A 24,403-nucleotide genomic window follows, 5' to 3' on the forward strand; every position below is an offset into this window, starting at 1 on the left:
TATATGGAATCTTAATGCTTCACACACTAAGGGCAAATATCGGGGTTCTCCATGTTCTACCATTGAAAAGTTAAAGATAAATTCATTTGTCTTTAGTTTCTCCTAACTTCCTCTTCTCCATTAGTAGTTTTTTCTACTATCTTCCTCCCTTTCTGTCACAATCACACAGGCCTTCTTACCCTACCTCAAACCCATCACTTAGTGGCAAGAACATCTTGCCCTCTTTCAAGTGCACTGGTGACCTCACACTTCCCACTTGATTGCCTTTCCTACAAGTTCACCCATGGTGCCTACCTCATTTCTGTCTCACTTCTGGCCTTCTGCCTCCCCAATATTGATTTCTGGCCTTAGCTGCTAGTAAGGTAACTGTATCAGGAGGACTAGAGAAGCAAGCTGAGATGGGCTGGGACTTGAGCCACAGAAAACTCCTGGTCATCTGCTCATCAAGTGTTTAAAAATCCTTCTTTCTTCCTTCCCCATCAGCACAGAGCACTTAAAAAAATTAGCCAATGCCCAGTTTTCAGCCACGTGGAAATGAGTCAGCTGACTCATGGCTGAACAGCATACACTATTTAAAAATAAATTATAAGCATTATAAAGAATTATTTGGGGAGGAGGGAGATAACTGTAGCTGCTACTACTCTAAAGTGATAAACTAGCCATTAGAAACTAGATATCAAAATTCCACCTCTTGAGTAGATATTAATTAATGAGTTGCTAATGTCCAAATGCTGAAAGAGTCTAACTCCTGATTGGCCACAATCTGGTCATTAAAGAGTGGTAATTAATGGCAGATTGCACACAGTACTAACCAACAAAACAAACGAAAACCTGCTCCTCTCCTTTCACAAACATTGAAACAAACAATTCTGAAATAACGGCAGCTTTCAAAGAATAGTTCCAGCTATTCAGAAACACCTCAGCTAATGAGTGTATAGAAAAGAATTTATCTGAAGAAGAAGAAAGTGAAGCTAAACAGTCTTTCAGGCACATGAAACCAGCTCAGAGAAAACTCTGAGATGTGGCAGCAGCTACTTAAGAAGAAAATTCAACTGAAAATAATCTACAAACAGCTCAGTTCACAATCTCAGTCATGTAATTTTTTTCTCCTGCCATTTACTGCTCAAATCATGAAGAGTGTTGAAGGCTGAAATGAAAATTCCTCTAGCTGGTAGTTATATGTAGGATCATGGCCTTAAAAATATATATTATTGCTTACTTTCTAAGGTAGTCACTGTAATATCAGTTATAATCTAATATAGCATCTTTGAGATGCCATGTGTACTTTCGCAGGGATTCAGTTGTAATTCACCATTAATATATTAAACCATTATTTTAAAATGTTACTAAATTTCTTAAAATAATATGTTGAAAAAAAATCAGACCAACCAGAATTTTTTGTGCGATAGAAAAAGAATTTTAAACAGCCAAATATAACATTTTAAATGATATTTTAATAGACTGTTATTGAGTAGTACCACTTCAGAGTTGAATAAAACTGTCTTATTTCTTACTAGCTTGCTCGCAAGTAATACAACCATTCCTGCTAAAAGGTTTGCAGACAAATTTTTATTTTGCAGAAATATTTTGGATAAATACTGTAAGCTCTCGAACAAAGGATGGTTGTCAGGTTCTTAGTATGTAATCGAAAATGGTAATGTTCTATGTAGTGCTTTAGTTTTGTAATAAGTCACTGTGATAAGGTTAACACTTCAACACACAACACCATACAAATAAGAATACCCAAAGATGAAAATTACTTTGCTTATGTTGCTGTATTAGAATTTTATTTGCTAAAGGGTAAAAACAGATTTGCAAAATTCACAGTTAACTTAAAACAATAGTTTTAAACCTTTTATTCCGAGCCCTGACTGCCTTCAGGAGGGAGAGAACATCTGGTTATTTAAGGAACACAATATGTTCACATTTTCGATGACTTTTATTTCTAATTGGGTTTTTTAATTTTTTTTTATTTGAACAACTCTAGTTAGAACTATGTTTTTAATCACTTTACATTCTTCTGACTGCTCTCCCTCAACATCTCTACTTCTTCATCTAACAGTATTTGCTTTGAAAATTCACAGCACTACCCAACAGTGGTGATGTGGAAAAAAAAAAGGGAAAAAATTAGGTACTTTTGGGGTATTCTATTCAGAGACACACCTACCATTAATTCCTTTGGGTATATTAAAAGAACAATTCCTACTATTGCTCCAGTTTCACACACACTTTTACATATAAAGTCAGTTTTCACATAACTTCCTATTCTGAAAAAGCCTAATTAGATAGAAATCCCATTGGTAGATATAATTGAGAAGAATTACTGTTTACTGAAGAATTGGAAATTCGGAATAAGCATCTTGCTAAGTGAGTTCCCAGTGTAGCCCTGAGTGGGGTCAACAACACAGATTTCAAGTTTGATTTCCAGATTTTCTTACCAACTGGGGATAATTAAATGCACTTTGGGCACTATGTAGGCCCAAATGTGGCTCTGTAAATATGAAGTCTTCTGTGCTTCCCCTCAGAAGCAGTTGCATTAACTTGTTGGCTATTACAGAGCTGTATGCTCTGTTTCCAGGACACTTCCAGGCTCTTCCACTAAGGACAGTTATCAATTTCAGTCAACAAAAAGTGAGAGGGCCATCAGGCCAAAACCTTACCAACAATCCTCAACAAGACAACAGGGGAAGGACGTGGCATTGATACCAGGAGGTATAAAGAGGAAGAATGGGATGCAATGAAGGAAAAAGCAAATTCAGATTGACTACAGAATCATAGATCCAGAGCTGGAAAAGCCACATTAGTTAGGTCCATCTACTCCATTCCCCAGAGGCTATGGCAAGATTGTTCCCCACATAATATTTTCTACAGTTTTGTCTAGACCGCAAGAAGAACTCCTCAAGAGTGAGATTCTTTGGCATTTAGCTATCTTTCAAGGATAACTTCCCAAAGAAATACATATTAATAAAGAACCTACACTGTTTTCAAGCTGAAACCCTGCTCCTCCCACTACACTTCTGAACTTAACTGTCTGTCCAGCTGAGATTTCAAGCTTCGACGGATAGAGACCAGGTCTCCCTTACATGTTTACAGGACACCGAGTGCACTTGCTATGTGAAACAAATCATACTGGACCATGAACAATTGCCCATAGAGTACAGTGGAAGCTCCGTGGAACGGCACAATTAAAACCATAGAAAGCCTCGGAAGAAACCTTATAGGGAACCTGCCCTAGCTCAGGGGAGGCAAATTGCATTGAACCTAATATGCCAGGGGTACCCAACGCAGTGCCCGCGGGCAACATCTAAATGTGCCCACGTCCTGGCCAGCGGTCGAGCATCCGCCAAAATGCTGCCGACGCCTCTCGATGACGCCGCTTGCCGCTGACAAGCGGCGTCATCAAGAGGCGTCGCTGTCGAAATTCGGCAGCATTTCGGCAGATGCTCGACCGCCGCCACGGTCCTTCGTCTGGCGCCCACCAGACAAAAAGGTTGGAAACCACTGTAATATTCCTTCTGCATCTAATGTTCCTAATGGGAAGTACACAGGAAGCCTTAAGGGGTAGAGAAGTCAGCAAGTACTGAATGTGCTAGTCATAGCTTCCAGGTTACACTACTCTGTAGAGCCGTCTAGCCTCTCTTTGCCTCTCCCCTCAGGGAGAAAGGAAGAATCGAACTATTGTTACACCTGCAGCAGAGAGGACATTTTAATTCTCCCATGTGTACTAGCACGCAGCCCCATACAGACTTCTGGAGTTTCTGTGACCCAAAAGGCTGCAGATATAGATGCATACATCCTTGCGTAACAACCACAGAACTCCTTTCTTTTCGTTCTTTTCTTTCATTCCAAGGCAATTATGATGGACTTATACAATATTTAATATGTAAGTCTTCCACAGCACAGAATTCAAACCACTACTAACGAATCCCAACTCATTTAGAAACTGGGTTTAACTCACATGTGCTTAAGGACACAGAGATGAACCTTAAAGTTTGTCTAGGGAAAATAAGGAACAGGTAAAGGGAGTATATATCCCCTCTCTCGTGAGTCATTTTGCAGTCTTAAAACCAGCAAGCCAATGTCGTCTGAGAGGCTATTAAGCCCTTCTTAGGGCTCTTCATTCTCATACTTTGTTGAGGACTGCAAAATGACTCAACTTTCTGGAGGTCTTAGGGCCTTGAACATTGTTGATAAGAATGCTGTGGCTTGGCTTCACCGGATTGCATATATCAAAATAATAATAATCCACCATCATCATCATCTCTGGGAAGATCTGCTTTCTAACTTCCAGAGTTTTGTTCAGGTAGACAAGCACAGCCATACAGTGGATGTGAAGGCACTTTTCATTTGTGTTTGTGAGGACAGACAAAAAGAGGAGGATCACTTTGTGACAAGTAGTGGGGGAAATCATCTTGCGTAGAAAATGGGGAATGGTCTTAATTAATTAATTAATTGTCTTAATTATCCTTATCCGCATGGTAATACAATTAGGGATGAAAGGCTCATTTTCATTTCTCACTGAACAGAGGACTACTTGAAAGGTAAGGTAAGAAATATGTTCAGACCTCTCTTAGGCTATTTCTACACTTACAGCGGCATGAAGAGTACATACACTGCATGCCCCCCTAGCATGAGTATAAAGAGCAGTCCAGATAGTGAGGCACGGTTAGGCACAGTTTAGACGGTGAGTAAAGACAATGCCAGAATCTTAAGGTCTACACCTTTCATAGCTCTCTACATACTCAAGTACTGCCTCCCATGTCTACACTACTATTTTTAGCAGTGAGGGTCACGTTGCTTCCCCACTGCCGGAGCCTTCCTACACAGCAAGGAAAGATTCCAGCAGAGGGGAAAGGCTCTGGCATCTCCCCGCTGTTGGAGCCTTTCCCTGCTACTTCCCCTTGCCAGATCCTTTCATTGTGACATGGAGCTAAACACTGCAAGATGGACACACCCTGCTTTTCACTCCAACGCAGAGCTACGTGCACCCTACACACCACCACCTCAAAAGCACGCATGAGGATGTTTAGCATGAAACTGAAGTCTCATGAGGCTCAGAATGGGTGGACCTTGTCTTTAGCTTGTCAGCTTCCATCTGCTGGAGACAGGAAAACAATTGAGCAAGAAGTCAGGGAGTGGGAGGTTGGCCCCATCTGCTAGTAGGAAGATCTATACACACATTGCCTGAGCTGACACACAGGGCAGCTTGAGAATTTTTAATCATTATTAAATTAGTCTCATGTACCAACATATTCTTTTTGCTGAATTAAACAACATGTGCCAGATTCAGTTTGATGGCTTAGCACAATTTCTTCCCCCTCCCCTCAACATCTTCCCTTTAAAAATATTTCTGCTTTGTTTTGAAAAGAGAAGGCAAGAATGTAAATGCTGAATAGTTTGATTTCACAGTCTGCTGCCTAAATCTTAAAAAAACAAACTTAATATTACAAACTTTCTTAAGCATCAGGGAGATGACGGATTTTACTTCTCATCTTGAAAGAAATCTATGCACAAGAGGAATGAGGCAAGCAGCTGTGAGGACACAGATTTCTGCAGAAAACTGACACTGAAACAAGGAGACAATTTTTCTTAATCTATAAAAGAATACATGTCAGAATCGAATGACATTTTGCAGAAGACAGTCACCAACTGATAAAAGTGCAGAAATTCTTCTATTCAGAGGTGACTTGAAGGAAGCTATCTTAGACTGTCCATTGGCAGCCTAGTGATATGACATGCTCAGACAATCCTAAAGCTGGCAGCACAACTTCTGAGAACTGCTAAGGATACCGAGAAGACTGTCATCCACAGCATTAACTCAAATACTTTATTTTAAATATAAGATTAGTTCTAAAGCTGCAGACTGTTCTTTTTTTTAAAAAACGTGTAGATCAGTAATTTTACTGATGTCAGAAACATTACATTAGTAAAACAAGAACACACTTTAAAAGGGGAAATAAAATATGCGTGAAACTTTGAAGACTACGAGTGGATCTCATTTTTAATTAAAAAATGACATCCTACTACATTTGGATGCTACTGACCCCCTAGGCGCAGCTATGGTTAGCTTGCAGAATTAATAAATCACATGTACAAAAGTCTACTAGGAAATTGTGCTAAGACTTCTAGACAGTTTACGTTACCCTACACTTTAAATATAAATATATTTTACCATAGCCTTGTAAGTATACTTTGGCATGTGGTCCTCTGTGAAGAATATGAACTACTGACAAGTATGAACTACTGACAAGTGGGGAAAACCTTTACTGGGTAGTTATTTGACTTTCTGGAGCTGTTTGCTTAGCACAAGGGCAGAAGATGAAGATGACCACTTAAAACCTGGGGGAACCATAATCTAATTTCACCAGACAATTCTCCCCATGAGTAGTCAATAAGGAAGAATGTGGCAATTTTCCAGAAGTAGCTCTTTGAAAAAGTCCCCGTTTCCCTTCCCTGCCGCCCTCCTCCCCCAATGTAGGCCACTTGGAATGTTTTATTAAAGAGGTTTATTTCCAGTACTGGTAATATTTAGCAATGGGTATCTTACCTTTGGATCTCTGAGAAACAGTGCTCTTAGGATGAGTGAGTGTACATCTCCTATAGGTGGATAATGCATCAGAAGTCCCAAACAGGTCTGATAATTACTTGAGATCACTAAAAAATAAAAATTAATAAAAATAAAAAGAGGGGAATATACACACACATATTTTGGTCTTCTAAAGGAAATATTTTTTTCTACACACCCATCATGGGCAGATTTAGCAGCACTTCCCTCATGATGAGTACAAACAGACCCTCTGAACTCAAGTTTTGCTTAACACAAGGAAGAGGTTACAGAATCAAGCCTTATGTGTTGTGTGGGCTTGACCCTGTGCCCATGGACGTCAATGTTAAAGCTCCCATTCACTTCAGTGGGGCACCCCGAGGTTTACTATGCAATTAGTTATGTTCTCTTTCATGAAGAAACACTTTCCCCCACAACTATTCTTTACTAAAATACTCTGTATACCCTTCAAATAGATATTATTAAACAGATATCTATCACTTTTTGTTCTCTTTAGATTAATTAAAAATCTATTTTTGATAAGACCTCATTTAACATTAGTCTGTGTAATATTTGGGTCTCTGCTGTTCATGTTCCTACATTTACCTGTTGGAGAATCCCAGAGAAATGCCTGAAAATCCTGAGCAACAGCTAAGGATTCTGAATTCTTGCTTTTACTTTTAAATACTTTTAACATACCTCTTAGAATTTTGTGACTTGAACAGACTTTTTTTGCCTGAAGTTCATCCCCCATTGTAAATAGATGTGTACATTTCCATTCTAACCTAAGTTCACCGTGTAGTTGTTTGCTTGCTCTCTCTCTTTTTTGGCAAATCAACCTAATTATGAGTGCAATTATTAAACACATCTTTTCAGGCAGGTCTATGTAAACTACTTCATTTCTTTTGCTCTGTTTAAATTCAGGCAATCCATCTGCTACAGCTGTCAAAGCAGTGCCTATTAATGATGCTTATACTGTGCACCATACAGACTGCCTCCAACAACATTAATTGTAAATAAATTGTAAAGAAACTTTACTGTTTTCAGAACTTTACCAGTCAGAATCCTAAGTGAGAAAATATCCTTGCAGAACATACAAAGTTATTCTGATACAATAAAAAAGCCAAAATAAATTATTGTTTTGTGACCATGCAGACTTACCATCTGATTTTTTTTCTTTCATGTGAGTAAACCTCATCTCCTCCTGTACCCCTCCCTCCCCCCAAGAGAATTATGGGGAAAAGATGCAGGACTGGGCAAAATGAATAATTATAATCTGCGTAGGGAACCACTTTATCATCTTCATTTCCGTTGCTGATCCGACAGCTTGTAATTTCATACATCTGCTTTCATTTGTAAAGCACTCACTTATCCTACTCATTCTTTATCTGTTCTGCCTGTTCTTTTTCTATCCTTTTGTTTTTCTTGCTCACATTCAGATACCTGTTTTTTCTTCTTGAAGTCACAAAGCTAGCATAATGAACACAAGTACAATAGTCTCAGTCAGAGTTCTTTCAGCCGAGTATAATGCAACTACCACATATTATATAACCAATCAAATTATCATCTTTAAATCAGATTTAAATACACTGTACAGCAGTTATGATTAGGATACTTTTTATTTTATTAGAGGAAATAAAAATGCTGAAAATGGATAGTAAATTCTAAATGCTTCTATAAAGTATAGACATTTAAACTAAAGTATTTCCATTTGAACATGCCAGCCTGTCTTCTATTTTGTAATTTAAAAGGTATTAACTATCTTCTTTCTTTCTTTCTTTTTCTTTCTTGGGGACTTGGAGGTAAATTTTTTTGCTCCTTTTTCCCCCTCAGCTTTTTTTTTTTGTTCTGTTTTGTTTTTTTAGGTACTGGAGAAAATGAGTAAATAGAAAAAAAACCCAAATTTATTTAAATGATGAAGATTCAAACACTGATAAAACTGGTATTTCTAACTATAAGAGAATTACAGTAAAGCTTTAAATGTCATTGAAAGCATTATAAAAAAAAGCAAGCTAAATTTCAAAATCAAACCTTATCTCAAGGGAAGAATAAAGCTCAACTCACTGAGACAAAACTTTCTCCAAAGGCAGCCTGAGACTGTGGAATGAAATCCCCCAGGAACTAAGGACCATCACAGACCTCACCTATTTCTATGCCAAGTGCAAGGCACATTTCTCTGATCTTGCCTTCTCCAATGTAAGCGCATAGAAATAGGTACATTTGGGTCTTCAACACAAAAACCCTACCAAAAGACAGTTCACTGCACATGCTTCTTCCTTTGGGGAAAGGATGAGAGAACAAACAACACATGACAGATGTGCACTACTGGAAGGTGCTTAGACATTACTGTGATGAGAGCCGTATAAAAACTGATCTAGAATAGAATAGAAAGGTAGGCTCTTCAGCAGTATAAATACTTTTCATTTATATAGTATAGGGCCTGTCATACATGGATCTGGAAGTGCCTTTGTCATTCACCCCCATCCCACACTCACTCACATCCTCTCCTTGGTCGTTAGGCTCTCCCCTTGTACTCAATTGCCTCCAGTCTTTTGCGAGACATCTTTATGGGAGAGAACATCTCTGCCCGGGCCCCGTCTGACTAAGACTCTGAATAAAAAGTTAGGTTGCTGAAATTCCCGTCAGCTCCTCTCCTTAGAGAGACTGATGGGTTCATGTTTCTTTGGGGCCAAGGGTGTGAGTTATCCTATACAACTGTGGTCTTCTTAAAAAAGATTTATTAAAAGTAGGGAGAAAATGATATTGAAACAAAAGAAATGGTTTGCCTAGCAAACCTCATCTGAAAACTTTGTAAATCCCAATGAGGTATATTCCCCTTAATTTACAAGCAGAAGAAAAGAACCCCTTACATACCTACAAATCTAGTCCCTCTGTGATAATTCCCTGGTCAACCTGACAGCCTCTCCCTACTGTCCAGAGAAGTATCACCATATTTCTTACCTGCTCAGCTTATCAAGACCAAGCTGTTAGAATTCATTATCATATCAGGGTAGGTAACAGTAACATTTCCATAAAAGAGTGTTTGATCAGGAGTAACATCGGGAGGAAATGCCAAAGTCCATGTCCCCATTACAAGAACTATCCAATTTCCATCTCAGCTGGTCATTGTGGTAGCATGGATTTACTTTTTTTCAAAACCCTCATCAATTTGCCTTTGCCATGAAATATACATCATCAACAGACTTCAGGCGATCTGTAATATCAACTAAGATATGCCAATGAGGCACAGTAAAAAAAATTACTCTAATAAGTGTTTAAAAGAAGGGTTAACAGAGAAGGATTATGTGACTTCCCTGAGACTACACAGCAAGCCAATGGGATAGCCAGGAATAAAACCTAGGAGTTCGGTTTCACAATCCTCTTATTTACCCACTAAACAACACTACCGCTTATGAAGAGTTTCTTGGGAAACTGAAGTAGTAGTCAAGTAAAATAACATTTCAAAGGCAAAAGCAAGAAAGGTAAAATCATGCAAAGAAAAGAAGCACAAAGTGAAACACTGCCAAATATGGAACAGCTTAAAAACTAAACACAATAGTAGAAATACACTATACTTTTGTCTGGATGATGACGGCAAACTTTCCTCAGGGAAAAAAAATTCAAATTCGGTAGATAGGAAAAAAGTAAAAACAAGAATTGATCCTATTTTCTTTTGTGAAAAATAAGTTGAAATAGTTTCTAGAGAGACTTGCAAAGTTTTGGAATGCCTCTAAGACCCACCAGCAAGTAACAGAAATAATCGTAGTGTGTTGTGGAAAAGCTAACTTTTCACAAGGATAAAAATAAGTACTGAGAAAGAAGGGTCTCCCCAATATGGAGGAAAGTATATAGTATATTGTAATACAGAAGCTTTGTTCCAGAAAGGAGAAACAGCTAACTCAGAGATAATCTTGCTTCCTGGTTCCTCCAATTCTCTGTGTTACTACACATGAGAGGATGGCATATCCCAGATGAGGGAAAATCTAGAAATGTCTGTGACAAGAGGCAGAAAAGACAGTCTTAGGGATAACCAAGCACAGTAGCATGCAATGGCACTTGTACAGTCTTTTGAAATATAATGAAAGACATCCAGAAAGATGGTCTGGCAGATGTTTGCCACAGGCTTTTTTTTGGCTGTTCTGTCCAGGAGGGAGCTAACCCTCTAGTTGAGAGGGCAGCTTTAGGAAAAAAGAAAAGGAAAGATTTTTCCTTATGGTAAATATTTCTCTGATGCATAAAATAACCCATCATGACAATCTTTGGATATTAGGAAATCCAATATTAGTATTTGGAATGAGCAATTTGTTAGCCTTTCTATAATGGTTGGTCCTTGTACTGAATTGTTTCCATTATATGATACAATTTGTCAAACAAAGCTGCAACTGTACATAATCTTAAAGTTATAAAAAGTGGCTATTACTTTTGCCACTTCCAGTCTAATTCAAATGAACTCCTTCAGAATAGATTTTTTAAAAGCTTCCTACTTTATAACCCAATCGAACTCCCCTTGACTTAGAGAGAATCACCTGGGAAGTCTCCATAAAAAGGCAAGGACGAACCACCTTGGGAGAAGAGTTGAACATTGTTGAAAAAATTTGGGGAGGCAGATAAGAATTCAATGCATTGAAATTAATAAAGTTAAACTCGCACTATAAAACTTTTTCTTATCTGGATTTTGTCTGAACTAGCAGCATTGGTTTGACTAGTAAAATACTTTAACATAAGGCCTGCAAGTTTTAATTTCATCTGTTTTCCTATTCAGTTTAGTTTAAAGGACAGCATTCATTTGAAAGCAGGGTTCTGGGACAAAGAGCAAAAGTTTCTGCAGGACATCATTATTTGAGTGGGACAAGAATTCGCTAGTCTACGAACTGGAAATATTTTTACATTTTTATGACTGCTTGCAAAATATGTTTGAATTTTCCTGAAAGGGCAAATTTACTTGTGTTTACATATTTTACAGCCTTCCCAAGCATGCGGAGTAGGAGCTGCAAAATGCAAAATTAGATAACAATTAGATACGCTGTAGAAAGAATTGCAACCTGTATCCTAAATATTAAGCAAGGAGAGAAAAAGTTTTCCGACGATCAGTACCTGAAAAAAGCAAAAAGAGAAAAACTGCCAGATGTTGAGCATTCTTCAGCATGAGAAAATATAGATAATATTAAACTGTCAGAGATGGTTTTTGTTGTGTGGTTTATGGCTTCTGGAAATTCTGTTCACTACGGAATGCAGCATCTTGTCTTTATGAAAACTGCCTTATTTGAGTGATAGTGATCTGTCTCAATGGCTCCAGAGGAAAGTAGACACACCGTCCTCTAAACACTTTGATGGTTTCTGTGACGTCCTTTATCTCTTTAGCAGCCTTTTACAGAACCAGCTGGAACCTTCTGAAAGACATACTAAACCTCATCTTCAAGAAGGAGAGCCTTGATTAATTCAACTTGGCAGACCTTCTGTAGGTAGTTGTATCAGAATAAATACAGGTTAACAATTCTGTGTTGTCTGGACACACTGTTAGTTGTGTTTCGGAGCATACAGGCCTTCCTGACAAAGAGGTAACACCAGATGCACATCTCTTTCCTTCTGAGAAAAAGTTGTCACCAGGACTATTAAATCTGACTCACAAGCATGTTTGTGCGTGAATTTCCTTTGGTTGTGCATCAGGGCTTTTCATCAACATACCTATTAGAGTAACAGTAGTGACACTGGATGCTCTAGAACAAGGGTCGGCAACCTACAGCATGTGAGCCAATTTTTGATGGCACGCGGTGCGGGCTGAGCTGCTCAGCCTGCCATCGCTCTGGGGTTTCTGCCGCCAGCTCCTGCCAGCCGGGGTCCCACCGCGGGTCCCACTCAGCGCCCGCTGCTGGCCTGGGTGAAGGACAGATGTGCTGTGAGCAAGACATGAGAAGTCATTCTTCCGCTCTACTCTGCGCTGGTTAGGCCTCAGCTGGAGTATTGTGTCCAGTTCTGGGCACCGCATTTCAAGAAAGAGAGGGTCCAGAGAAGAGCAACAAGAATGATTAAAGGTCTTGAGAACATGACCTATGAAGGAAGGCTGAAAGAATTGGGTTTGTTTAGTATGGAAAAGAGAAGACTGAGAGGGGACATGATAGCAGTTTTCAGGTATCTAAAAGGGTGTCATAAGGAGGAGGGAGAAAACTTGTTCACCTTAGCCTCTAAGAATAGAGCAAGAAGCAATGGGCTTAAACTGCAGCAAGGGAGGTTTAGGTTGGACATTACGAAAAAGTTCCTAACTGTCAGGATGGTTAAACACTGGAATAAATTGCCTAGGGAGGTTGTGGAATCTCCATCTCTAGAGTTATTTAAGAGTAGGTTAGATAAATGTCTACCAGGGATGGTCTAGACAGTATTTGGTCCTGCCATGAGGGCAGCGGACTGGACTCGATGACCTCTTGAGGCCCCTTCCAGTCCTAGAATCTATGAATCTATGAAAACCCCCAGGCTGGCAGCGGGCTGAGACCCCGGCTGGCAGGAGCCGGCGGCCGGAACCCCAGAGCAGCGGCGGGCTCAGACGCTATTGGGTCCCCACTGTTGGCCCCACTCAGTGCCCGCTGCTGGCCTGGGTGAAGGAACCCCAGGCTGGCAGCCGGAACCCCAGAGGGGCGGCAGGCTGAGCTGCTCAGTTGCTGCTCTGGGGTTCCGGCTGCTGGCCCTTTGCCAGCCTGGGTCCCCACCGCAGCCCACTCACCTTGCTTCCAGTTGGAGTTCCAGCGCAGGCCCCCTCCCAGACAGGGTCCAGGCCTCTGGCCCTGCTCAGCCCTACTAGCTGCCAGCTCCACTCACCTCAGCTGCCAATCTGGGGTTCCAGCCACTGACCTCCTGCCAGCTGGTTAACAACTGATCACTCAGAAGCCTGTGTGCAGCTTAAAGTATACAAATACGTGCCAGACACTGGAAAACTCAGCAAGGAAAAGCAAGGGCAAGGATCATACTAAACTGATAAGATCTGCATTTTAATTAAATTTTAAATAAAGTTTCTAAAACATTGTGAAAACACTGTTTACTTTACATGTAACAGTAGTTTGGTTATATAATATATACTTATAGAGAGACCTTCTAAAAAACGTGAAAATGTATACTGGCACGCGAAGCCTTAAATTAAAATGTATAAATGAAGACTAGGAACACCACTTCTGAAAGGTTGCCGACCCCTGCTGTAGAACCTCTGGATACCACTGCCCCTTTTTCAGAAACTGAACTCGACTGAGACAGGATGATCATATTCCCTAGCAAAACATAGTCAACGTTCTTGTTGAAGCGAGGATAGATGCAATAGCTTTTAAACATATTTTAAGACTCAGGCTGTCTGTTGAGCAACATGGGCTTGATGCCCTCTTAGTGGGGCACAGATACCCCCACAGCTTTCCTGGTTTTGGATCAGTCTCAGTGGGGCTCAGATACCCTGCTGTGGTCCTTGGTGTTGGCTTCCATTGGTGGTGCTTAGACACTAGCCTAGCTATTTGGGACAGCTCCCTATTAGTAGGGGTTGGATACCACCCTGGGTTTATCTCCTCTTCCCCTTGACTTACTGGCTCCATGGGTCAGCTTGGGAAAAACTGTAAGTGGTGGTATCTCCTAAGCACCACACACTCTTGGTTTCAAAATGAAATGTCAAACACTAGATTGTGCAGATCTTCAGAGTACAGTCATATCTATCTTTTCTTACATGCTTTGATCAGCAGCAAAATGGTTAATGTTAACATTTAAATCATCATTAGGCCTGGTAGATACCACAATATTGAAATAAATTCACTGCCCAAAAACTTCCTTAATAGTTACAGTTGACTATCTATTTCTTGTACCCTTCCAGAACATCAAGTGCACCTATACTTAACCTTCTGAAAACCAGATAATACCAAGTTAAACTGCATACCAGCCCTGCCCTGTAACCTTAACTCTGCCCCCTGGACATGGCAAAGGCCACTGAGCATATATAGAAATATGTTTTAGCCCAGCCTGTCTGACAATAAGCAGACATGAGGCATGATTAAGTACACCTCTATCTTGATATAACGCGACCCGATATAACACGAATTCGGCTATAACGCGGTAAAGCAGTGCTCTGGGCGGGGGGTGTGTGTGCACAATCTGGCGGATCAAAGCAAGTTCGCTGTAACGCGGTTTCACCTATAACATGGTAAGATTTTTTGGCTCCCGAGGACAGCGTTGTATCGGGGTAGAGGTGTATATGTGCCATTTTATATGGGAATGTTGAGTCCCACAGAACTGTATTCTCTCTTTTTTTATGCACTCCAACTGCCCTTCACTGTGCTAGGGACAGCTGTATTGACTGGTGCAGGGATTACTTTGTAGCAGTTTGCCACAGATCACACTGTGATATAAGGAGAGGTGCATCTGCTCTCAAAGGGATCGTGGACCACTCATTTTTGTGTGTTGTATAAGTAAAGAAACACAATAGTCTATTCTTGCTATGGGGATTCAGAGAAATCTGGTAGCATACTTGATGTCAGTGCACTACAGGTCAGAGATACATAATGTTCCAGAGGAAATCCTTCGGACAAAGGTCAACAGGTAGTGACATCTAGGAACTCTGGGGCAGTCAAGAATAGGGGAGATGACGCTTATTCAGTCTGCTCTAAATGTGACTTTTGCCTTAGCGAGGACAAGGTCTGACAGTTTCTCCTGCTATATTCTTATGCTGCATCCCCAAAGTGCTCCATCTGGAAGGACAGAGTGCTATGATGTCTGTCAAGGCAAGCTGGGAGATCACTCCAAGAAGGTAGGATTAAAGTTGCAGGGCAGTAGCAGGGGCACAGTTAAGGAGACACCAGCATTTCCATTTTAATAGAGGTGAAAAGAGGTCTAAAAAATTCTGTCTTTGGGGTTAGAGCACCATTTTTCAATGTTCTCATAGTTTCTGCACTATTTGATTATTTTATAGCAGTTTGTGGGGAAAATGTTATCTGGGGTTTGTTATTTTAGAATGCTGAAATTTGTTTTCTGTGTTTATTTTTCAAGATAAACAAATTACTGTTTTGACTGATCACAGTATCCTGGCATCACAGTCAATATCAACCTAATACCTGTCCTTCAAACAGAGTTTTCCATTATGGATACTTTCCGGATGCTCAGCAACCACTTTGACCATGCTGAACGGGATGAGAGGTACAGCTACTTGCTTTGGTTTGGTCACATTCAATCCCATTGGTTCAGAAAATGGGTGAGGAGAATATGGCATGACTACATTACCTTAATGCTGCTGTGGACTAGTGTCCTTCATCTTCCTTCTATTTAATTAATGTTATTTTCCTTGATGATACTTCTAAAGTAAAATCGGAGTATGCATGTGGATTTTGGAGAGCTCTGATGTATTGACTCTTAAACCAGAAACTTTGTTCACAGGGCAAAATTTCCAGAAGCAAGTTCTGCAGAAAGCATCCAGAGAGCAACTAACGTGCACAAAACACATTCTCAGAAAGCAGCCACAGGTAGGATGCACATGGTGCTGCTCAGGTTCAAGTAGCCATCTTACTTAGCATATCAACTTATTCTGATATCTGGCTATCTGCAAACACTCGAGCTTTCAACGAGCCTCAGTCCTGCTACATATGTGCAAGCATCTTGACCCTAGCCACATTGTAGGTCCAAATTTTACCCTGAATAAACATTTAAAATAATACTTCTTCAAAAGGAATAATGGGTGCAAGGCACTCACTGAGATCTATTCTGAGTTGTTAGGTAAAAATCAAGCTAGAGTTTGCTCCCCAGATGAGTGCAAATAGAAGTTAAAAACTGTAAAATTTTGATTACACATGGTTTTTTTTGTTTTGCTTTTTAAAGAGGGGGCTGTAACTCATGAACCATTGGATTAAACAATCTCAAATTTGGACAACTATCCTGGATTCCCATGAGGCACAGCAAATTTCAAGAGAATCCAAGTAAATATGTGGATTTTAGAGCACTTAGACAAATGGGCTGCTAAATAGTAAACTAGTCTCCATCTTAACTATGGTTGAGTTATAGAATTAGGGGCAGTTCACATCTTTCAGTACTATAGTTCCAGTCTGTAGCCCATCTCAGGCAATTTATACTCAGCTAACATTCTGAAGGTTTTCTTAGCAACCAGAAGGACTAGATCTTAACATACTGGAGAACAAAATGGCAGTCTCAGAAAAACCACCTGTTTGATTAACTTAATGAACCAGCTCAATCCAACTGATTATATCAAGAAGTCAGTTAAAGGGTCTCCCTTTGTATCTAGGTATTTTAAATAGTATGGAATGTTCAACTCATATGAGTCTGTAACATGATTGCATACTAAAGATCTTTATAAACGCTGTGCGGAAAAACTGATGTGGGTGCACACAAAAGGTCTAATTTTCCTACAGTTCAGGGTCTGTAACATCTCAAAGATCAGGTTCTGAATAGTTGGAAATAAATAAGCATTTGACAGAAGAGTGACTCTTCTCTATTAGGGATTGATGAACCACAGAACTTGTAAAAATATGATATGTGGGGAATAAGACACTCCAAAATAAGAACAAAATGTAACAAAATTTGAAGATAAATAAAATAATATAAAGAGAAGGAAGTATAGTTGGGTACATTCTGGCTGTTAACAATATGCAAGATTAGTGAATCCTTGGGGACTAGGCAAATGTCGGGATAAAGAAAGTCTGGGTTCAGAATCATCTGATGTTATAAGGTTTTCATGATGATCACCGCCAACCATAAATGGAATGGACACCATATTTGCCTAGGACAATAGATGACTAATTAAGAAAATGAAACCTTTGTTTTTCCAAAACTTGGTCAGGATCTTTCCTATTGCTGGTGATGGGGCATCTATTGCAGTCTTGATGAACACTGGTCATTCAGTGCTCACAGAAATATGAAATAGATTTTTCCCTGGTGCTCCTCCATTAAAGAAAGATCCAGTTTACCCCAACCCAGTAACCATTCATGGGCAGAGGCAGGGGTCTGTAGATTAACTGTGTCTGTCTGTGATCAAGTTTTAATTTCTTGCCAGCCAAGTGATGCCTAGGAGTGTATTGTTTGACATTGCCTAGTCCTCATAGACTTTTAGGCCAGAAGGGACCATCATGATCATCTAGTCTGACCTCCTGCATCCACATGGAGTCCCAACACAGGAAGGTGATACTGATTTTCCCTTCTATTTTACATAATATTTTTTCTTATAGAGTAGCCATTTAGCTGAAGTAAATATAACTTCCTGAACATCTTGTTGTATAACAGATATCACAAAAATACTAAGTAAGCTTTTCAGAGCCGGGACTGTGGCTCGTTTACTTCTGCAAAGTATCCAGCACACTTTTGGGCATGCAATAATAATAATGATAATGGACATATCTGGTTTTAAAGCAGAAACAAATCGTACAAGTGGAAAAGCAGTCATTTTGCCAATTCAGCTACTGTCAAATGCTGATGTACTGACAATGGCCTCACATCAGACAAATATGCAAAACATTAGCAGCCTATTTGTTTTTTTTCCTTGAAAGAAAAGACATTTCACTGCTGTATTTTCTGATTTATTTTTTTCTGAAATACAAAAATATGCAGTGGTACTACTGTTGCACATTTATCCAGTGAAACAAAACCCATGAAATAAATGTCCTCAAACCTCCTTTCTGAACTCATCAGCTATTGCTCATAGAGACGATATATTTCCATGCTCTAACACAGGGGTCATCAACTTTCAGAAATGGTGTGCCAATGTTTTTAGAAGGTCTCTCTAAGTCTATAATATATAACTGAACTATTGTTGTATGTAAAGTAAATAAGGTTTTTAAAATGTTTAAGCAGCTTCATTTAAAATTAAATTAAAATGCAGAGCCCCCTGGACCAGTGGCCAGGACCCAGGCACGGTGTGAGTGCCACTGAAAATCAGCTCACGTGCATTAGGTTGCCTCCCCTGCCCTGACATAAGAAAAGGGTATGTGCATACTTCAGATCCAAGATTTAACAGATAAGAAAATACCTTTGATGTTGTGCATGAATCTTTCCACAAAATGGCAGATAATTTTTATGACCACAAAAATGCATTAGGCCTTGATCCTGAAATTGGACATTAACTGTGGGCTCTGTCAGCCTGTGCAGACTCTCATGGACTGATGGGGCTTTGCATGTGTACAGAGGTGCATCTGTGCAGAGCAGGTTTTAGAATCGGAACTTCATGAACATGCTTAAATATCCGTAATCTTCTGAATGATCATGTCATTACAACCACATTTTTCATAGGTACTATATGTAACAATCTAAATTTTTTGCTTCATATCTAGTCTATTTTTAAAATAAAGGATAAAATTATAGCAGAAATAGAGTTTCTTGAAGCCATGCTCTTGAGAGCAAGAAAACAGAATACTGTATGTATGGCAGCAAGAACAAAAAACAAACAAAGAATATTTTAAAAAAATCTAACATGCACAGTATTTAAGATCTACTTTATACATGAAAATCTTGCCATTATTACAGCTTTATCATAGGTTGTGGTTGGCTTTGCAATCATTGTTTGTTTTAGAACTTTTAATATTGTTAGAAGAACAACTCTCATTGTTTAATATGTATAGAGTTTAAAATTTCAAACTTTCCAGTCCATTCATTTAAAGGATGAGTAATTACTATTGGGTATTTTTAATTAAAGCAAAACAAAACCCTAACAAATTAATACTACAAATGGAAGTTTTTCCACAATATTTGCTTTAAAAATTTCAGAACAGAACTTAGTATCACAAGACTCCTAAAATGTTTTGTTTTCTCCTCAAAGCTCAGTTACTAGCAATGATAAAAAAAAAATTGCTGAAAACTGTAAAAGCATACTGAGTATTGATCCACAGACACTCTTTCTCTCTAAAGCCAAGAAATGTGAAAAGCCTCCATACCTATTATTAGTCTGGGTTCGACAGTATATTCTGTACTTATGTCTGGCTACATTGCTGTACCACCCTCATAAGCTTAAAAATGTCTACACGAGTTTAAGTTATTTATTTTTATATTTATGTTTCCTTAAACAGCGAAGATGCTCTGCCATCAATTGCAAATACAGTATATCTGGCTTTGGCAAACTAGCTCCCATTTGTAAAAGCTACTTATAGTGGCTGTACTAGTCATGGGAACTGAAAAGTAAAAGAGGAGCTTGATATGCTGATTCCATACTGATTCTCAGAACACTATTTCAGTTCATAGCTACTTCATACCAGTGCTTGTGTCTAAGTTTGCAAGAAATCAAAAGTTTAGGGAATGCTCATGTGTGCACTTTCCCACACCATCCTTTTTTAGAGGGTAACATAATAAATAAAATATTAATTTTTTAAAAAATCTGTTACTATATGTTTTACACTACATTTTTCCAACAAAATTTTCAAGACTACTGCCGCTTAATGCATCTGAACAACAGTCAGATTTACTTTTATAGACCATCATGGCTTTGAATCAGGTCATTCTGAAACAGAAACAGGCATTTTAAAAGTGCTACAATGAGTTCAGTGGCAGCATCATCACAAGGAATCTAAGGTCCCTATTCTGCTAGTGCTTATACACGATTAACTTTATATACACAAGTAGTCCCACAACAGTCAGTGGAACTAGGGCATGTATAAAGCACATGCATAAGAATCTGCAGGATTGGACCCTAAAATAGCAGGCACAGATGTGTTTGGAACTGTGTCCCCTAGATCTTGTTGGACCTAAAGTATTGTTATAAACTAATGGTAATGGTCATGTGTAAAATTTTCACAAGTGCGCTATAAAATTTGTATAGTGTTATTGTAGCTGTGTCCATCCCTAAATCTGAGAGAGACAAGATGGGTGAGGTAATATCTTTTACTGAACCAACTTCTGTTGGTAAGAGAGACACGCTGTTGATCAACACAGAGCTTGAAAGTATCTTTCTCTCTCACCAGAAGTAGTAAGTTGGTCCAATAGAAGATATTACCTCACCCACTTTGTCTCTATAATAAAAAGTGATACATATTTTACGACATAAATACATCTCATTATGGAAAGTGTGATTTGTGTTGTCCTTTTAAAAAAAAACAGTATCTTACATTTGTAATGACTAGAAATATGTTCTGGTTTATAAATAAGAGCTCCTTAATTAATCATTTAGTGTCTTTTCCCCCCATTCACAAAGATAGAAGTTAAGGCTAGAGTGTTAACTTTAACTTTTGATGTTCTTACTTGTCCCAGCCTAACATTCAGATGTATCTACTGCACATCATTAGCACAATAAAGATTTCACCATTTGGCAAATCTCAGAAGTGCATGTTAAAATAATTGTAAGTCATTTGTTATTTAATATACCCCCACAGAATAAACATAACATATATGTGATTTTTATCTCCATATGTAAATTTCCTTAAATATATATGTTAGAAAATTATGATTAGTTGTCTTAAATGATCATTGCCTTTAACATTCTCTATTCCTTGTACAAATGAGAACAGCATAAAGATATTTCCACAAAGGGAGACTTTTTCTGTATGTCAGCTTTGTCAGAAGGTGGAGCTCTGCACATATCTGTATAACTCTGCTTTATATATGCAATTCACAACCCTGTATAAAAAAAGATAACAATATTCGGAAAACAAACCTCGGTTTTAACGCCAACATTCAATGTCTTTCATGAATATATCAGACCACATTTGGTAACAAGGGGCTCTTACCGTAGTTAGCATTTTAAGTAAATTTCAATTACACAAAACACTTTCAAAATGAAATTCAGAAATTTCTGATGCTCTCCACCCTTTTTCTTTTAAAAAACTTGGATTGCACTTTAAAAAAAAAGATCATAAGATAATTGATACTTACAGGCATCTCTAATATACAACAACATGGCTACAAAAATGTAGTCAACTAAATCCAGGGTGATGCTGTCAGCAAATAAAGCATCCCAGACAACAAGAAGGTCCTGGAATGGGAATTCTCGTCCAAATAGGAGCCTTACCCATCGCCTAGAAAAAAATATGTTGATATATATTCAGTAGAAAAATTACAAACATTACTAAGTCAACATATTTATCATAAAATCAGACATGATCTAAAACAATGTATGGAATTTTAAAAAGCATTAAGTTATTTGACAATATTTTTATTAAGAATTTTATTTTGGGAAGTGCTGTTCTATATACTAACACAGTTATAGGAGGAAATACATTAAGGACTTCAAAAGTTTCAATTGACTAAAATGTTATTGTGCATGTGGGACACAGTGGAGAAATTGTATACCAGTCCGCATATCATCATCTAGTACATTTAAATTAATATTGATTTAAAAAGAGGGTGAGAAAATATCATTAAAGTAAGTCTGGAAGAGCTAAGCAGAAGGATGAAGCCAGTGGTTCATTTAAACCTCTAAAAAGTCCAGATATATGAAGCAGGAATCATTATGGATTGGATTGGAGTTAACATAAAGGGAAGAGGTCCCTTTCTGGAACTACACTGTTTGCAGGTATGTAAAAAATATGTTATATACACCATTTTGATTATGTATGTATACTTCAATTTTAATAAAATTTAAAGACAATTCTACAAGTAGAATCACGTTCCATGCTGTATATACATGCGTTTTCATATTTACCAAAATGTGGAGATCTATCTAGATTACATGTAGTATTTGGTCAACACTGACAGTGCAGAGTGAGCATCGCAGTGTTAACTAAGAACTCATCACTCTGTGGTTTCAGGCAAGTCAGCCTCTGTATATCTTAGTTTTCACATCATAAAATAGGAATAATAATACTAGCGACCTATCTCACAGGTCTGTAGCAAGGATTAACATTTTACAGCTGTTTGAAAAATATAAAATGTTACACAAATGGTACGTAATAGTAGTATTACATTTAAAGTGGTTTCATACTGGGCTTATAAGGAAATAATTATATTCTTAACTGGTATATACACTTTATTTACCATAAAATATTTTAGTCGATGGGAAGTGAAAAGGGAGATTTATTATAATTTCCCTCTAAGCAAATTAAGCCACTTTTTAAAGCTGGCAGCTTATGTAACAAAAATAGAACTAAAAGGCAGCTAGAATTCACAACTAGACTAAACTTACTTCCAAGAGTTGCCATTTGACAACCTTTGTACCTTATCTCACTGGAGTTGTAAAGTAACAAATTTTTGGGGGGCCCTTGTACCAGCAGTTCATTTCTGCACAAATGTGAGCCAACGATCAAACAATTACAAATGTAGGAAAACTTAATTGTTGCATGAATCTGTGCCCAGTAAAGAAGCTCATGTTATGAATCAGATTTCATTCACTTCTCAAAATTTCATTCCAATTTTTTTTTCCTTTAGTGGAACTGTATATGTCTGAGTGCTAACCCACTGTACAGTAATAAACCTTTGTTGAAGACAGAATTTGAGGAACTCTAAGTAGAGTTTTTTCCCCATAAGGAACATTACAGTTTTAAAACAAAAATATTTAAACTTTGCATATAAAATTATCTTACATCTGTGCTCTTCTGTCAATCTGTTATTTGTTAATATAAAAATTAATATAACTGTTTACTTTATAATGTTCAATATTCTTCTCTCCACTAAAATCAAATGTGCGCTGCCTCCCCTATTTCTACCAGTTTCTGTAAATCCTATCTTTAGGGCTGGGCGTTGCAACAAAACAGAGCCACTGTTTCAACTCAAAGCAAGGCTAATCTAGCACATTTAATGTTCTGTATAAGGTGTTTTACCATATAGTGGCACATTACCTTACAGTGCCTAGTCTACAGGAAACTATTATCCTATGGTGACACAAACATTACCCAAACTCTGCATGAAGCCTATTACTTGCAGTAACAAACCCTCCCACCCTTAAACCCACAACTTTCATGTTGCACAAGCTGTTAGGAGCGAAAGCTCAGCTACGCTTGAAGCATTTGAGCTGACTTTGCTCACAACCTACTGAAATCTAATTCGGGAGGTTTGATAAAACTCTAATACACTTCAAGGGAAAATATACACCATGGTGTAATGGGATTTGTTATTAGGCTTTTATTAGAAATCTCTTTTGCTTCTTTACTACTTCATTATGCAGTGTTAATCGTTTGTGGATGCAGGTTTATTCTGCTCAAGCAGAAATCATTCCTTTTATTCTGTTTTTATATTTTCTCCTGGGAAAGTTAAATCTCAGTCTCCAGAGATATCATGTTTCAGAGTTATAGAGTGCAGAAGAACAACTGGACTTCTTGAGCAACCATGATACTACCATTATTAGAACCCCTTTGTCCTAATGGGAGCAAACAATTCACACCACTGTAAATGCATGCATAGTGACTGTCTCTTCTTCTGTAACATTTAGTTCATAGCATCCATAACCCAAGGATCCTATCACCTATGAACCATGTTGCCATATGGCATGATTTCCATGAGCCTTTACATTTATAAAAAGGGACACTTAGTTTAACGAATCAAGTTTTACATTGGAGTGTTTTCTTCAAAATGTACATGCTTCTATGAATCTTACAAATATTTACAGAGAATTTAAGTTGCACTAAATGATAGCATTGGACAAGATAACCGCTTTTCCTCTTTGCTGGTTGGCTGTGGTTTAATTATTAGTCTGTCTTGTTAATCTTGCTTTATATCTGTTACATTGTCACAACAGTGTACCTTTTATCCCCTGCAATAATACAATAATTCATATTTTACCAGACCTACTTAACAATTAAGTTCTACAAAAACAAAAAGTCCAGAATTTTTAAAGCACCAATAAACCATCCAAGAGTACTACTATTTACCTCTGGAATACCTAAACCTAGCTTCTACTTATGATTCCCATATAATTAAACCACAACTCTCAAGAGATCAGTAATTACTTGCAAGAGATAATGATTCATTAATGGCCATACAGAA

At 38.2% G+C, this 24,403-nt stretch overlaps 1 protein-coding gene across 11 annotated transcripts in view; it reads right to left on the bottom strand.

Annotated features, from left to right (window-relative positions):
- The window catches only part of TBC1D5 (TBC1 domain family member 5), a 487,219-nt gene that overhangs the window by 119,104 nt on the left and 343,712 nt on the right, over positions 1–24,403 (bottom strand). For all 11 annotated transcript variants that reach the window (XM_039523970.1, XM_039523969.1, XM_039523966.1 and 8 more), the window contains 2 exons: positions 21,359–21,501; positions 6,548–6,654 (listed from right to left, as the gene is read on the bottom strand). In XM_039523970.1, coding sequence (XP_039379904.1) covers positions 6,548–6,654; positions 21,359–21,501 — 250 coding nt within the window. The remainder of the gene's footprint in view (positions 1–6,547; positions 6,655–21,358; positions 21,502–24,403) is intronic.

The sequence above is a fragment of the Mauremys reevesii genome, linkage group 2 (genome assembly GCF_016161935.1).
Source record: "Mauremys reevesii isolate NIE-2019 linkage group 2, ASM1616193v1, whole genome shotgun sequence".
Classification (NCBI taxonomy): Eukaryota; Metazoa; Chordata; order Testudines; family Geoemydidae; genus Mauremys; species Mauremys reevesii.